Source organism: Giraffa tippelskirchi, chromosome 13 (genome assembly GCF_054371585.1).
Source record: "Giraffa tippelskirchi isolate mGirTip1 chromosome 13, T2T-mGirTip1v1.2.pri, whole genome shotgun sequence".
In the NCBI taxonomy this organism is placed as follows: Eukaryota; Metazoa; Chordata; class Mammalia; order Artiodactyla; family Giraffidae; genus Giraffa; species Giraffa tippelskirchi.
In genome coordinates, this window is record NC_137287.1 from 17,072,606 (window position 1) to 17,086,285 (window position 13,680).

A 13,680-nucleotide genomic window follows, 5' to 3' on the forward strand; every position below is an offset into this window, starting at 1 on the left:
AGGCTTGGGGAGACATTTCTGAAATCGATGAATGAGTGAATGACCAAATATCTGAATGGACAATGCTGGAAAGGCAGGAAGCATGATTACAAACTGCTATAAAGACTTCATCTTCTCTTACAATGTGTTTTCTTGACCCTTTCCCCTTGCTCTTTCCAGGACGGCGAAATGAAATATGACAAAGTAAGTTTAATACACCATTGGAGATAATTGAAAAATATTGATTTTTTTTTCATTTGAAATAGTGAAGATAAGTAAATGCCACACATCTGTAATCTAATCGGTGGTCTTTGTGAGACACGTTTCCTAGGCTAAAATGGACTTTGGTCTACTTCTGTATCCATCATACAAGCTTCCAAACTCACTCCCACACCACACTCCACCCAGCCCCCTCCTTCCATTCCAGTTCCCCAGGGAATACAAGTGAGGCCCCTGCATTTGTGAAAATACATGTATGGGTGTGTGCATCCAAATTAAAGTGTCCTTTGGGTATTTTCACCCTCTCTCCAAACGAATAGTATCTTGGAAGACATGAGACTGTGCAGAAGATCCCCAAACTCCTAAGGAAAAAGATGCAATCCTTTCCCTGACAGCTAATTTTACTGAGAGCTCATTAAGTACTGGAAACCATTCTAAGGGCTTTAGAAATGAATTCACTTGGTTCTCGCAGCAGCCCTATGGGAAGATCCTACTATTAATCTCCATTTTACAATTTAAGAGCCTAGGTACTGAGATGAAGTAACTAGCCCCCACTATCTACCCCCGATCCCTGGCTGAGATCACATGGCTGGGAAGAGGAGTTCCAGAATTCAAACACCTTTTAGGTCAACTCCAGGATGAGTTTGAGCAAACTCTGGGAGATAGTGAAGGACAGGGAAGCCTGGCATGCTGCAGTCCATGGGATCACAAAGAGTCGGACACAACAAGTGAGCATCGACAAGAAGAGAAGGAGTTGTTTGTCACTGCTGCTGCTGCTGCTAAGTCGCTTCAGTTGTGTCCGACTCTGTGCGACCCCACAGACGGCAGCCCATCAGGCTCCTCTGTCCCTGGGATTCTCCAGGCAAGAATACTGGAGTGGGTTGCCATTTCCTTCTCCAGTTGTTTGTCACTAAGTTGTATCTGACTCTTTTGCAACCCCATGGACTGTAGCCCGCTATGGGATTTGGGATTTCCCAGTCAAGAACACTGGAGTGGGTGGCCATTTCCTTCTCCAGGGCACCTTCCTGACCTAGGGATTGAGCCCACATCTCCTGCAAGTCTCCTGCACTGGTAGGCAGATTCTTTACCACTGAGCCACCAGGGAAACCCTTGACGAGAAGGAGAGGAGAGTCCAAATTCTCAGCCCTGGTTTTTACCAAATTCTCAGCCCTGGTTTTTACGGTTCCCCTCTGCATGGTTAAAATGAAATCTCCATCCCAATGGAAGAAGGAGGCAGAACTCCCACTGTGCAGGCTCACTGGCAAAAAGGCTTTGTCGTGGGGGTAGAAGCAATGGACTGAAAGAGATCTGGGCCTTGTTCTCCTACTCCTGGGCTGCCCATCAGGGGTTCTTAACTACACCTGCCCCACCCCACCCCCCCATGCCATGGCCTCCACATCTGATAAATGACAGTGATCAGACTACACTCAAAGTCACTTACCGGCTGAAACCAGCCCATATACATTTGTCTGGTCTCCAAAAAACAATTTTTTTTTTCAGCTAACATTTAAAACTGGGCAGATTTCACATGCGTAAATCCTGAGTTCTCGATTCTTTTGAAAAAACTGAAAAATCCGTTGACATGGGGTCTGTGTTCCTGCCTGGCAACAGTTGTTGGGAGCTGAGGGCATGGCCCGCCAGATGGCGCGGTACCCGCTGGTTCCTTACCCCCGCCCACCCCCCCAGTTGTCTCTCTGCCACTGAGGTCAAGTCCAAGTTGCCATTTATCAGCACGTCTCAGAGATTTTTCCCTACAGTAAAGATGCAAGTGAAGGTTCATGGGTTCACATTTCCGGGAGGATGAATCATTGTCATCATAAGTACTTACACGTGTACTTTTCATGTGCTAGCCCTTGATCTAAGGGCTTGGCAGCTATTAATGTATTTAATTCTCACAACAACCCTAGGAGGTAAACACATTTATTATCTCTATTGTATAGATGACAGAGGGCTTCCCTGGTGGCTCAATGATAAAGAATCTGCCTGCCAATGCAGGAGACTCAGGTTCAATCCCTGGGTCAGGAAGATCCCCTGGAGAAGGGAAGAGCAACCCACTCTAGGGGCTTCCCTGACAGCTCAGTTGGTAAGGAATCCGCCTGCAGTGCAGGAGACCCCGGTTGGATTCCTGGGTCAGGAAGATCCCCCGGAGAAGGGATAGGCTATCCACTCCAGTATTCTTGGGCTTCCCTTGTGACTCAGCTGGTAAAGAATCCACCTGCAATGCGGGAGACCTGGGTTTGATCCCTGGGTTGGGAAGATCCCCTGAAGAAGAGAAAGGCCACCCATTCCAGTATTCTGGCCTGGAGAATTCCATGGACTACAGTCCATGGGGTCACAAAGAGTCGGACATGACTGAGCTACTTTCACTTTCTAGTATTTTTGCCTGGAAAATCCCATGGACAGAGGAAGAGCCTGGGGGACTACAGTCCACGGGGTCACAAAAGAGTTGGACACAACTTAGCAACTAAACAGCAACAACATAGATGACCGAGATGGAGGAAGCCACAAGCTTTAAGAAATTAGTAGACAACAGATTTCTTTAGGAAATTCCCAGATATGCAAAATATATTCAGGTGTTGAAAGAACCTGACGCAAAGCAGCATAATGAAATAAACCCTGGCTGCTGCTGCGTTATATTACCTGCCTGGTCCCTGCAGGCTTCTAAATTTATGACATCTCTACAGGATCTCCAGAGCTCTGAGACATATCAGCATCCCCAAATGGGATCCTGGACTAGATCTGTCAGGTCCTTTCTAGCTCTAACCTTCTGTGATTTTATGTGGGTTTATACAATGTATCTAATTACTTTGGGGCTCTTTGGAGAGGACACACACACACACTCACACTTATCATGAAGTTCAAGTTCACTAGAGTTTAGAAAAGTGTCATGGTCTCTGCAGGGGTCCAGTGGTTGGTGACTAGACATATGTGATGCTGCATTCACCTGTAGTTTTACTATCCCTGAGGGACGTAAGTCAGGGGCCGTGTCTGAAGAATACATCAGCTCAGGGTGGTCAAGGTAGCATCAGGCTCCACGATGAGATAGGAGATAGTAGTGACAGGGAATTCAGTGGGATAGAGAAGGGGGGAGCATAGGAACACTAAATGAAAAGTAAAGGAAGAAGAGAATACAACTAGAGGCTCTGGGGTGTAGTAAAGGTAGCTAGGCTAGAATATATTGTTAAGACGGGTTGAATGATTGCAAAGGACAAAGTCTAGATGAACCATCCTTGTCCACTAGAGAAAGAGGAACCAGCCGAGGTCTCTGGAACTTGGCCTGGAGGCTTGGCTACAAGGGCTCTTTCTCTGCTTTATGGAGACCAGTCAGAAATTCACTAAGGATCAAGTATATGGGTTCATCTCTTTCCTGGTTACAACGTCAACCCAGCAAACACTCATGGGCATCTCCCTGTGCCAGTCCTTGGGCCAAATGCTGGGCATGCAAAGAAACAAGAGTGGGTCTCCATGCACAGAGAGGGAGAAAGGCACAGAGCCCAGTACCTGTGATCTAGCACCACTTCTGGGAGGTCATGGGATCCTGAACCACATGGGAGGAGCTAATACCCCAGGTGACACCAGTCACTGTTAATCTATGGCATGGAAGTGACTTGAGAGAAGGGCATGGCTGGCAGGGAGCAGAGAAAAGGCAAGGCAGGGAGGCAGGAAAGGATACTGGAATGATTGAGGCCAGCTTCCCAAGGTGGCTTGGCTAGGGGAAATCACAGATGCCTGGAGGTCAGCCTAGTGTACTCAATGCAAGAAGTAAACTGGCACCACCAGCCAGAAGACTGAGTCAAACTGTCATTCCAAGTCCATGGTCAAGAGGGTGGCCACTGTTCAGTGCTGGAGGACTGGGGCTGTGTAGGAAGGCAGGCTCTGTGGGGCTAAAGCTCCCTTTTACTGGAAGACATTAAAAGTCCAGATTTTATGGGAAATTAACCCTGAATATACATTGGAAGGACTGATGCTGAAGCTGAAGCTACAATACTTTGGCCATCTGATGCGAAGAACTGATTCACTGGAAAAGCCCCTGACGCTGGGAAAGATTTAAGGCAGGAGGAGAAGGGAGCGACAGAGGATGAGATGGTTGGATGGCATCACTGACTCAATGGGCATGAGTTTGAGCAAACTCCAGGAGATAGTGATGGACAGGGAAGCCTGCTGGGCTGCAGCCCACGGGGTTGCAAAGAGTCGGACACAGCTTAGCAGCAGAACATTATTTTTAAATGTGGGAAAACACATCTACAGACCCAGTTCAGCCCAGTATAAAGCCTCTGAGCATGGGAATGGGTGGGTGAGTATCTGAAAATGATGGGGGTGGGGAGGGGACACCAGCAGGCCAACTGAGGGATAGGGAAAGGGAGGGAACAGATTCCCCAGGGAAATTCTCTGGTTAAAGGTACTAGGGCAAGACTCGCTTGCAGACTTGCTCCCCAGGTGTGAGAACCGGGTCAGCACTGGCAGGGACAGGTCTTTGATGACACACTAGAATGCAGACTTTATTCAAATGAGTCCTGGTTCTGCCACCGACAAGCTGTGTAGTATAAAATGAGCATAATTACAGCAGCATATTGAACCATCGGAAGGACCAAACTGAGTCCTCTTGCGGCTGATGTTGGCAAACTCCTCCTGTGAAGGGCCAGACAGCAAATATTTTTGGCTTTGTGGGCCATATGGTCGCTGTCTCAGTGAGTCAACTCTGCCACTGAAGCATGAAAACAGCCATAGACTGTGGGTGTACATTTGTACACAAATGGGTGTGGCTGTGTTCCAATAAAACTTTATTTACAAAAGCCAGCAGTGGACCAGAGTGCTTTGGGCGTGGGGAACACCTTTACAAATGTTATCTTCTGGGGACCACCTAGTTGGACTAAAGTTATCTGTTTCTGTCTGGCTTTCTCACCAACTCTGAAGTTCTTAAGGGAAGAGAATACAAGTCCTCCTCTTTCTTTTCTCCCAGATTAAAGCTAAAACAACAAGTAAAGCAAAGTGTGGCACACAACAAAGTGTACAGGGATTTTCAAAATGGTCCCAGTTAATACTAGAGCAGGATTGTAACTTCAAATGCCTACAGGGGCCCAGGTAGCTATCAGAGGCAATGAGGGAAGCCAGCCAGGTGGGGGCTGTGATGGATTGGAAAGAGATCTTCTCTTCTAAGGGGGTGGTCTCCGCATAGCTCCCGCAGAGGGGACTCTTGCCATGCTGAAATTCACTTTGATATTAACTTTATTGGTATTTATTGGGATTCATACATTGACTTTTCCAGTATTTTTAAGAAAACATCATAATCGGAGATTTATGAGAAATCTTCCCATTTTTCATTGGTGACAACAAATTCAAAAAAATAAAAAGAAGAAAGTCATGGGCCAAATAAATACGCTCGTGGGCTGACTCAGCCAGAGGCTCTCAGTTTGCAACCTCTGATATAAAGACTTCATTTTCAAATTTGCTCCGTCTCTGTTTTTTAAGGAGAAGAAAATTGTAACTCATGTCTTTAAAAATCGACTTTACAGAGAACTTGGAGAAGACTACACTGAGCTCCCATCCCCTCTTCACCTGCATTCAATCTTGATGTCTCTGGATCCCAGTGCACAGGAGGCGCTGAAATGTGGAGTCACTGAAAGAATGCCCCAAAGAAAAATAAACAAAACAGAGTGTGCCAAGTTCCTGTGAGCTAAAACGACAGGATGGAATGAATGCCGAGGAACAGCAAGGGAAAAGACATCAATCAGAGAGAAGGATTGAAGCCAAGGAGGAAGGAAAACAGAACCAACACAGAGACTACATGGACCACACATTTATTTCGCCTGCTGAATGCTTTCTTTGTTTTATTTTATTGCTATTATTATATTTTGCCTTGATTGATTTTCCCTAGGAAGAGAAACAGACAAATCACCAGGAGCCCAGGTAAACACCACCCAAGGACAGAAAAGATGAGACACACAGACAGTGTACTTTCGGCAAAACCATACTAAGTCAACTGTCACCCGTTTTGCAGTTTGGGGTTATTTAGACAAGCGAGGCTAAATTTCATGTTGGCATTATTAATTCTTGGAGATAGTTTGCTAAGCAAATGAACAGTATAAATAGGGGGGATGTTGAATATTTGCTCTGGGGGGAACTAAAGCAAATGCGTAGCTTTAAAATCCTTTCTAATTATCTCGATGCGCTGAACTTTTGTCTAATTATCATGTTCCTGCAAGACTGAGGAGAATTTTTTTTTCTCAGCTATCTCATATTTTAAAAGCACTGGGGGAAATTCAGCTTTGACATAAAGGTGAACATTTTCAGAGGCAGAAGACTCCTATACTGCCAATTTACTTTTGTGTAAATAAACCATGTCAAACATTGAGATTTCTTTTAAACAAAGAGTGAGCTAATTACTAAGATTATTATTTGTTAGTGAGCATCGCCAGGTTCCCTCCTCCCTCTTCTGTCAGCAGTACAGAAGAAATCTGCACAATGGCAGGTAATAACAGCGTAACCTCCATGTAGGAGTGCTTTTCATACACCAGACTTGGCATTAAGTGTGTTTGCACACAGTCTCCTTGAATCCACAATAAGAGATTCACCAACGAATTGGCACACAAAACAAGGTAAGCTTCAGTATCATCTCCACTTTATTGACAGGAAAACTAAGGCTCAGAGAGGTCAGAGTATACCACTGAGATTCAAGTTCAGAGTTATTTGGCCCAGAAAACCTACGAGCATTACAATACCTTCATCGCAGAGCCAGACAGAATCTGCCGAAAGCAAAACCCAGTGAGCCAGGGAAAAATGTTGTGAAAAGCTATAGTGATTAGCACAGGTGGAATACACCGAACTACAATCCAGTCTGGGGATACTTAGCAGATATTTAAACTTCTGTGAGATTAGGAAGTAAACATCTTTCTAACAAGGCTGGGCTTGGCTTATCTATTTAGTTGGCTAGAATCATAATTCATCAAGGTATGCTTCACTTTACCCAACAGATATGTGCCTGGAAAATTGTGTAGATATCAAAGTTTATAAAATTGCAAAGGAAAAAGGGATCCTTTGAATGCTAAATCTAATCTTAGGGCAAATACTTTCTTAAAGACAGCAAATTTTTTCTTTTTGTAACCAGTCTGAAAGGGATTCCTTGGTCGCTCAGCTGGTAAAGAATCCGCCTGCAATGCAGGAGACCTCGGTTCGATTCCTGGGTGGGGAAGATCCCCTGGAGAAGGGATAGGCTACCCACTTGAATATTCTTGGGCTTCCCTGGTGGCTGAGCTGGTAAAGAATCCACCTGCAATGCGGGAGACCTGGGTTTGATCCCTGGATTGGGAAGATCCCCTGGAGAAGGGAACGGCTACTGACTCCAGTATTCTGGCGGGTAGCGAAGAGTCAGACATGACTGAGAGACTTTCGCTTTCACTTTTCAATCAGCCTGAAAAATGGACAGGTTCCCCCGCTGGGCCATAACAGAGCTCTACAAGTGCTCAGAAGACAATTAGAAGTGACTGAACAGACCGCTTGCCAATGGGCCTCAGCAACGTTTCTCAAAGTGTGTTCCACAGATCCTGGGAGGAAGAGGGGTTCCCACGAACAATTATTATCTTTACCATAATTCTCAGACTTTTTCTACTGTATCGATATTTGCACTGATGATGCAAAAACAACAGTAGGTATTAACAAAACTGCTTATAGCTTGAGTGGCTACAAGGCACTGGCACCATACTGTCCCAGTTGTCATCATATTCTTTAGTGCCGTGACTGACGACAAAACAAACAACAAAACATTTTCACTTAAGAAGGTCCTGATGAAACAGGAAAAATTACTTTTGTTAAACCTGAACCCATGAGAACACATTTTCTTTTTAATATTCTGTGTGAAAAAATGCAAGGTACACATCAAACACTTCTGCTATAAGCCAAAGTACAACAGTTGATCTAGAAAACACTTGTGTGATTATTTAATTTGCCAGCTGAAACTAGCCAAATATTTCATCAAATGTCATCTTTACTTGAATGAACAATGAAAAGACAAACTACAGTTATTCAGACATGAGTGTGTGGCAGACATTTTCTTAAATACAAAAAAAGTAAGCCTGTCACTTTATGGAAACACCTGACGGTGTTTGTTGCCAATGAACAATCTTAGCTTTCCAGTGGAAGTAAGTAGGAAACTTGCCTACTCTACTTTGAGTTTAATAGTTTCCCAATACTTCAGCTTCTTTAAAAAAAAATGATAGGAATATTAAAGGAATGTAATTTTTTGACATTTTATAATGACATGCCATTTAATACTACATAAATGGCATGTCATTTCCAATGTCAACATTTGAAGATTTGCATAAATCAGTGAAACAACATTTTCCAAATGACCAATGCTTAATATTATGAAACTATACATGGGTAAAATATGCAATCAAAGGGCAAGATAGACCAATGGGTTTTAATGTAACAGAGTACAAAAGTTCACCGATATGGTTTCAGATGCCACACTGTGGCTAACCTTTGAGAAGAATGTCTACAGTTATCTAAAATGGCAATTAAAATATTCCCTGCTCCAAATATATGTCTGTGTGAGGCCCCATTTTCTTCAAATACATCAGCCAAAATAACAACACCACAGTTTGGCTGATGAATTAGAAATGAGTCTAGCTATTTCCTATTAACCCAGGTATTAAAGAGATTTAAGAAAATGTAAAACAATACCGTTGTATGGCATCCCACTCCAGTACTCTTGCCTGGAAAATCCCATGGACGGAGGAGTCTGGTAGGCTACAGTCCATGGGGTCGCTAAGAGTCGGACACGACAGAGCGACTTCACTTTCACTTTTCCTTTTCATGCACTGGAGAAGGAAATGGCAACCCACTCCAGTATTCTTGCCTGGAGAATCCCAGGGACAGTGGAGCCTGGTGGGCTGCCGTCTATGGGGTCGCAAAGAGTCTGACACGACTGAAGCGATTTAGCAGCAGCAGCAGCAAAACAATACCACATTTTCTGCTGATCTTTTTGGTGGGAAATATAGCTTCTTTTCATTAAAAGTATTATATTCAGAAGTAATTCACTTATTATTACTTTTAAATGAATTGATACATGATAAATGTAGGATTTTCTCAACTTTCAGTTCTGATATGGTCAATATCACAGACATAATACACACAAAGGTCTTTTGAGGTAAGAGCATAAAGGCATCCTAAGTAAAAAGAAGATCTGAGTTTTGATGTTGTGTAGCAATATTAACATGGACCTTTCCACTGGGCAAACTGGTGAATGACATTTTACAGTACCTCTAAAGTCCAAAGGGCAAAGATGTCTTTGAAGTGTAAAACAGATTGTTCAATTAAAATTTTTTTCCACACTGTATTAGGGAGATATCACAAAGGAACAAACTCCCAGAAGTGAGGGACAGTGGTGTAGTGGGAAAAATTACTGGATTCTAGTAGACCCTACCAGTCTCTCTAAACTTTAGTCTTCCCATTGATAAGATGAGATATCAGGGTAGCCTATTTTTAGAATCATAGAATTCTATGATTCTTATTGAAAGTGAAAGTGTTAGTTGCTCAGTCCTGTCCGACTCTTTGTGACCCAATGGACTGTAGCTCACCAGGCTCCTCTATGTGATTTCCCAGGCAAGAATACTGGAGTGGGTTGCCATTTCCTACTCCAGGGGATCTTCCTGATCTAGGGATAGAACTCCGGTCTCCTGCATTGCAGGCAGATTCTTTACCATCTGAGCCACCAGGGAAGCCATGATTCTTATTGAGGATCCCCAAATGATGGCCCACAGGCTGCATCTGGCCTTCAGAATGATTGGCCATCGCAGCATTTTGAGAAGCACCCCCAGGAAAATAATTGCTTTGAGATGAGTGAGAAGCTTCTCCTTCAGAAAATAAATTGACTTTTAATCACAGCCCAAACCAGCCCATTAGACTTGCCCCTGCAAGTACCTGTATTTGCAACTTCTGGAATGAAGGGCTTCTAAAATTCCTTCCATATCTCTAACTCCCTAATTCAGCTCCAGAGCCAGCGCCTGGGTCCCTTTCTCACTCTGCCACTTGATGACTTTGATTTGGGGCAAGATACTTCAACTTCTCTGAGCCTGTGTCCTCATTTGTAAAATGGGATAACACTCAAAAGATTTATGAAGCTTATCGAGCTACTTGACAACATTTACAGAGTTCTTGGCACGGAACAGTATCATTAACATCAAAGCACAGAGAGTATTCCCTAGTCTCCCCCGACTCCCATCCCGAATAGCTGATGATGGCACTACCCTTGTAAACGCTTACCCCCATTAACGCCTATATTCCATAGTTCCACACCCATGACACACAAGACCCACCCCCTCAGACCTCTATTTGGGTTTTTTTTTTCCCACCCTAAACCCCTTCTCTGATGCCCCGGCCAGTACCGGGTCCCAACACAACCACAGGCAGTACACTGACCAAATCACTGACCACTCCCCCCAGCCTCCTCTTCCCATCCCGGACCACTTAGGTTCCCTTTCCCTCTGACGGCGACTCCCTTGGGTCAGGCAGTGATGATCCAGGGGTCTGTGGCCTAGGATTCTGCCCGGAGGGCCCTCAGGAGGAATGGGAGAGTAACTGCCCGACCTCCCGGAGGGGCCCACGGACACTCACCGTCCATCCCTAGAGGCGGCGGTTCCGGGAGCTCGAACCGGAAGCGGCCTCTACACTGTTTGCAGTTCCCCTGGTTACTGCGGAGTTCCGGACCAATAGCGGTGGAGCTCCACGGAATGAACCCGCCCCCAAAGGGAGTGACGTTAAGATCTCGATCTGGAACTCCTCCTCCGGCTCCCGGGTCCGCCCCGCCTCCCTGGCTGCCAGTCGTTGTGCGCAGGCGCTCTGGACCGGGGCCCTTGGCGGCGTGGTACGCAGACGCCCCGGGTGCAGCTAACTGAAGTAGCAATGGACGCGCTGGAGTCGTTGTTGGACGAGGTGGCCCTGGAGGGGCTTGATGGCCTGTGCCTTCCCGCGCTTTGGAGCCGTCTGGAAACGCGAGTGCCGCCCTTCCCGCTTCCCTTGGAGCCCTACACGCAGGAGTTTTTGTGGCGGGCCCTTGCCACGAACCCGGGCATCAGCTTCTACGAGGAGCCTCGGGAACGACCAGACCTCCAGCTCCAAGACCGGTCAGCGGCCTGGCCCTGCGGGCGGGAGAGGGCAGAGCTCGGGGTCTGGTGGAGCTGGGAGGCGGCCAGGTTCTTACGAGAGGGGAGAGAAAGGAGTGGAGCGGAAGGAAGACCCGGAGCCTGATGGGGGGCGCAGAGTAAGGCTGATTAGGGGTCTTCGGCCTGGCAGGGCCCAGGCGTCTGATGGAGTTGGGGGGTCGCCTTGTGATGTTACATTATGTTCGTGTGCGTTTGGGGTGATGGTGAGCAGGACTGGGAGGATATGCTTTGGGTTTTAAAGAGTATTTTCTTTGAAGTGGAGCTTAGGATTGAAGCAGTAAGGCTGTTCAGATCAAGGCTGGAGACCAGTTGAAACCAACAGACCTTTATGGAGCATTCATTCAGTGCTGTTAGAGAGCAAGTTTAGCAACACCAGCAACAACAATAATGATACCTAACATTTATTTGTTGCTCCTTATGACTTGGTGCTGTGGGCTTCCCAGGTGATGCAGTGGTGAAGAATCCCCCTGCCAAGCAGGCAACGCAGGTTTGATCCCTGGGTCAGGAAGATCCCCTGGAGTAGGAAATGGCACCCCACTCCAGTCTTCTTGCCTGGAAAATTCCATGGACAGAGGAGCTTGGCGGCCTACGGTCCATGGGGTCACAAAAGAGTCAGACACGACTGAGCGACTGAGCACAAACACATAACTTGGTGTAGGCAATATCTTGTTCCTGTTGTTTCAGGAGATTGAACCCACTTTATTCTTGCAGTGACCCTATGAGGAAGGTGCACTTTTCTTCCCCATTTTTTTATTTTTTTTATTTTTTGGCTCCAGCGTGTGGCTTGCGGGATCTTAGTTCCCCATCCAGCACTGAGTCCTAACCACTGGACTGCTAGGGAATTCCCAGCTATCTTCCCCATTTTGCAGCAGAGGAAGCTGAGTGATGGAGAGAAATTAAGTCACCCATCTAAAGTTATGGACACTGTAACTGACTGGGTGTTGATTAGTTTCCCAAAGCTGTGGGGTTTTTTTCTTTTTGTTTTGATGGTTAGGAGAGGTTTCCAGAGGGAATACTGTGTAAGACAAGATTAAAGGTTGGATTTAGGTAGCCAGTTGGCAGAATTTTTCTAAAGGAAGAGAAATAAGTTTGGTTGAAGTATAGAACTGGAAGTAGTGAATGAGGAATAATAGTTGACATTTATGTATATGGTTATTGTAAGCAGGGACTGTTCTAAGATCCTTAAATATACTGCTGCTGCTGCTGCTAAGTCACATCAGTCGTGTCTGACTCTGTGCGACCCCATAGACAGCAGCCGACCAGGCTTCCCCGTCCCCGGGATTCTCCAGGCAAGAACACTGGAGTGGGTTGCCATTTCCTTCTCCAATGCATGAAAGTGAAAAGTGAAAGTGAAGTCCTTCAGTCATGTCCGACTCCCAGAGCCCCCTTGGACTGCAGCCTACCAGGCTCCTCCGTCCATGGGATTTTCCAGGCAAGAGTACTGGAGTGGGGTGCCATTGCCTTCTCCGTTAAATATACTAAGTTATTTAATTTTAAAACAAAGTTGGATATTCATATCCCCATCTCCTTCAAGAGAAAGAAGACTGAGACACAGAGAGAGTCATCTCCTAGCAGGGGCAGAACCCAGAAGCTGAATCCAGGAAGTCTTGGTTCAGAATCCAGCCTGCCCTTACCAATTGGACTGGACTAATCCATTTAAAGCCTAAAGCACCAAAGGGAGGGTCAGACTAGGGGCAAAGAGTGAAGTTGAGAAATCTGTAGTAATCCACTCATGAACCAGCAGTCAAGGTTTGGCTTTCCATGGGGATGTGAGAATGAAGAGGAGAAGCTGATGGAATCAGACATGAGGCAGAAGAATCTGGAGGAGTTGGTGACTGGTTGGGTATGGGGTATAAAGAAAAGTATGTCTGGAGGATGATGCCATCCGGTTCCTGACTTTTGGGCATCTGAGTGTGTTATTCGTTGTTCAGTTGCTCAGTCATATCCGACTCTTCGTGACCCCATGGACTGCAGCACACCAGGCTTCCCTGTCCTTCACTATCTCCTGCACTTTGCTCAAACTCATGTCTATTGTGTTGGTAATGCCATCCAACCATCTCATCCTCTGTTGTCCCCTTCTCCTTGTACCCTCAATCTTTCCCAGCATCAGGGTCTTTTCCATTGAGTCAGCTCTTCACATCAGGTGGCCAAAGTATTGGAGCTTCAGCTTCGTCATCAGTCCTTCCAATGAATATTCAGGACTGATCTCCTTTAGGATTTACTGGTTTGATCTCCTTCCTGTCCAAGGGACTCTCAAGAGTCTTCAGCACCACAGTGTACGACAGGTCAATAATCTGGAGAAAAGATATTGAGGCAAGAAATA

At 45.8% G+C, this 13,680-nt stretch overlaps 2 protein-coding genes across 12 annotated transcripts in view; one reads left to right on the plus strand and one right to left on the minus strand.

Annotated features, from left to right (window-relative positions):
• KATNIP (katanin interacting protein) overlaps positions 1–10,892 on the minus strand; it is a 231,238-nt gene extending 220,346 nt beyond the window's left edge. For 3 of the 8 annotated variants that reach the window (XM_081553378.1, XM_081553377.1, XM_081553384.1), the window contains exon 1: positions 10,810–10,892. In XM_081553378.1, the coding sequence (XP_081409504.1) occupies positions 10,810–10,816 (7 nt within the window). In that variant the 5' untranslated portion in view covers positions 10,817–10,892. The remainder of the gene's footprint in view (positions 1–10,809) is intronic. The other 5 variants (XM_081553381.1, XM_081553380.1, XM_081553379.1 and 2 more) reach the window with 4 other exon arrangements.
• Positions 10,893–11,041: 149 nt separating this feature from the next.
• Positions 11,042–13,680, plus strand: part of GTF3C1 (general transcription factor IIIC subunit 1) — a 76,871-nt gene continuing 74,232 nt past the window's right edge. For all 4 annotated transcript variants that reach the window (XR_014072323.1, XM_081553385.1, XM_081553387.1 and 1 more), the window contains exon 1: positions 11,042–11,318. Coding sequence is in view for 3 of the 4 variants with exons in the window: in XM_081553385.1 (XP_081409511.1) it covers positions 11,098–11,318 (221 nt within the window). In the remaining variant the exon portion in view is untranslated. The remainder of the gene's footprint in view (positions 11,319–13,680) is intronic.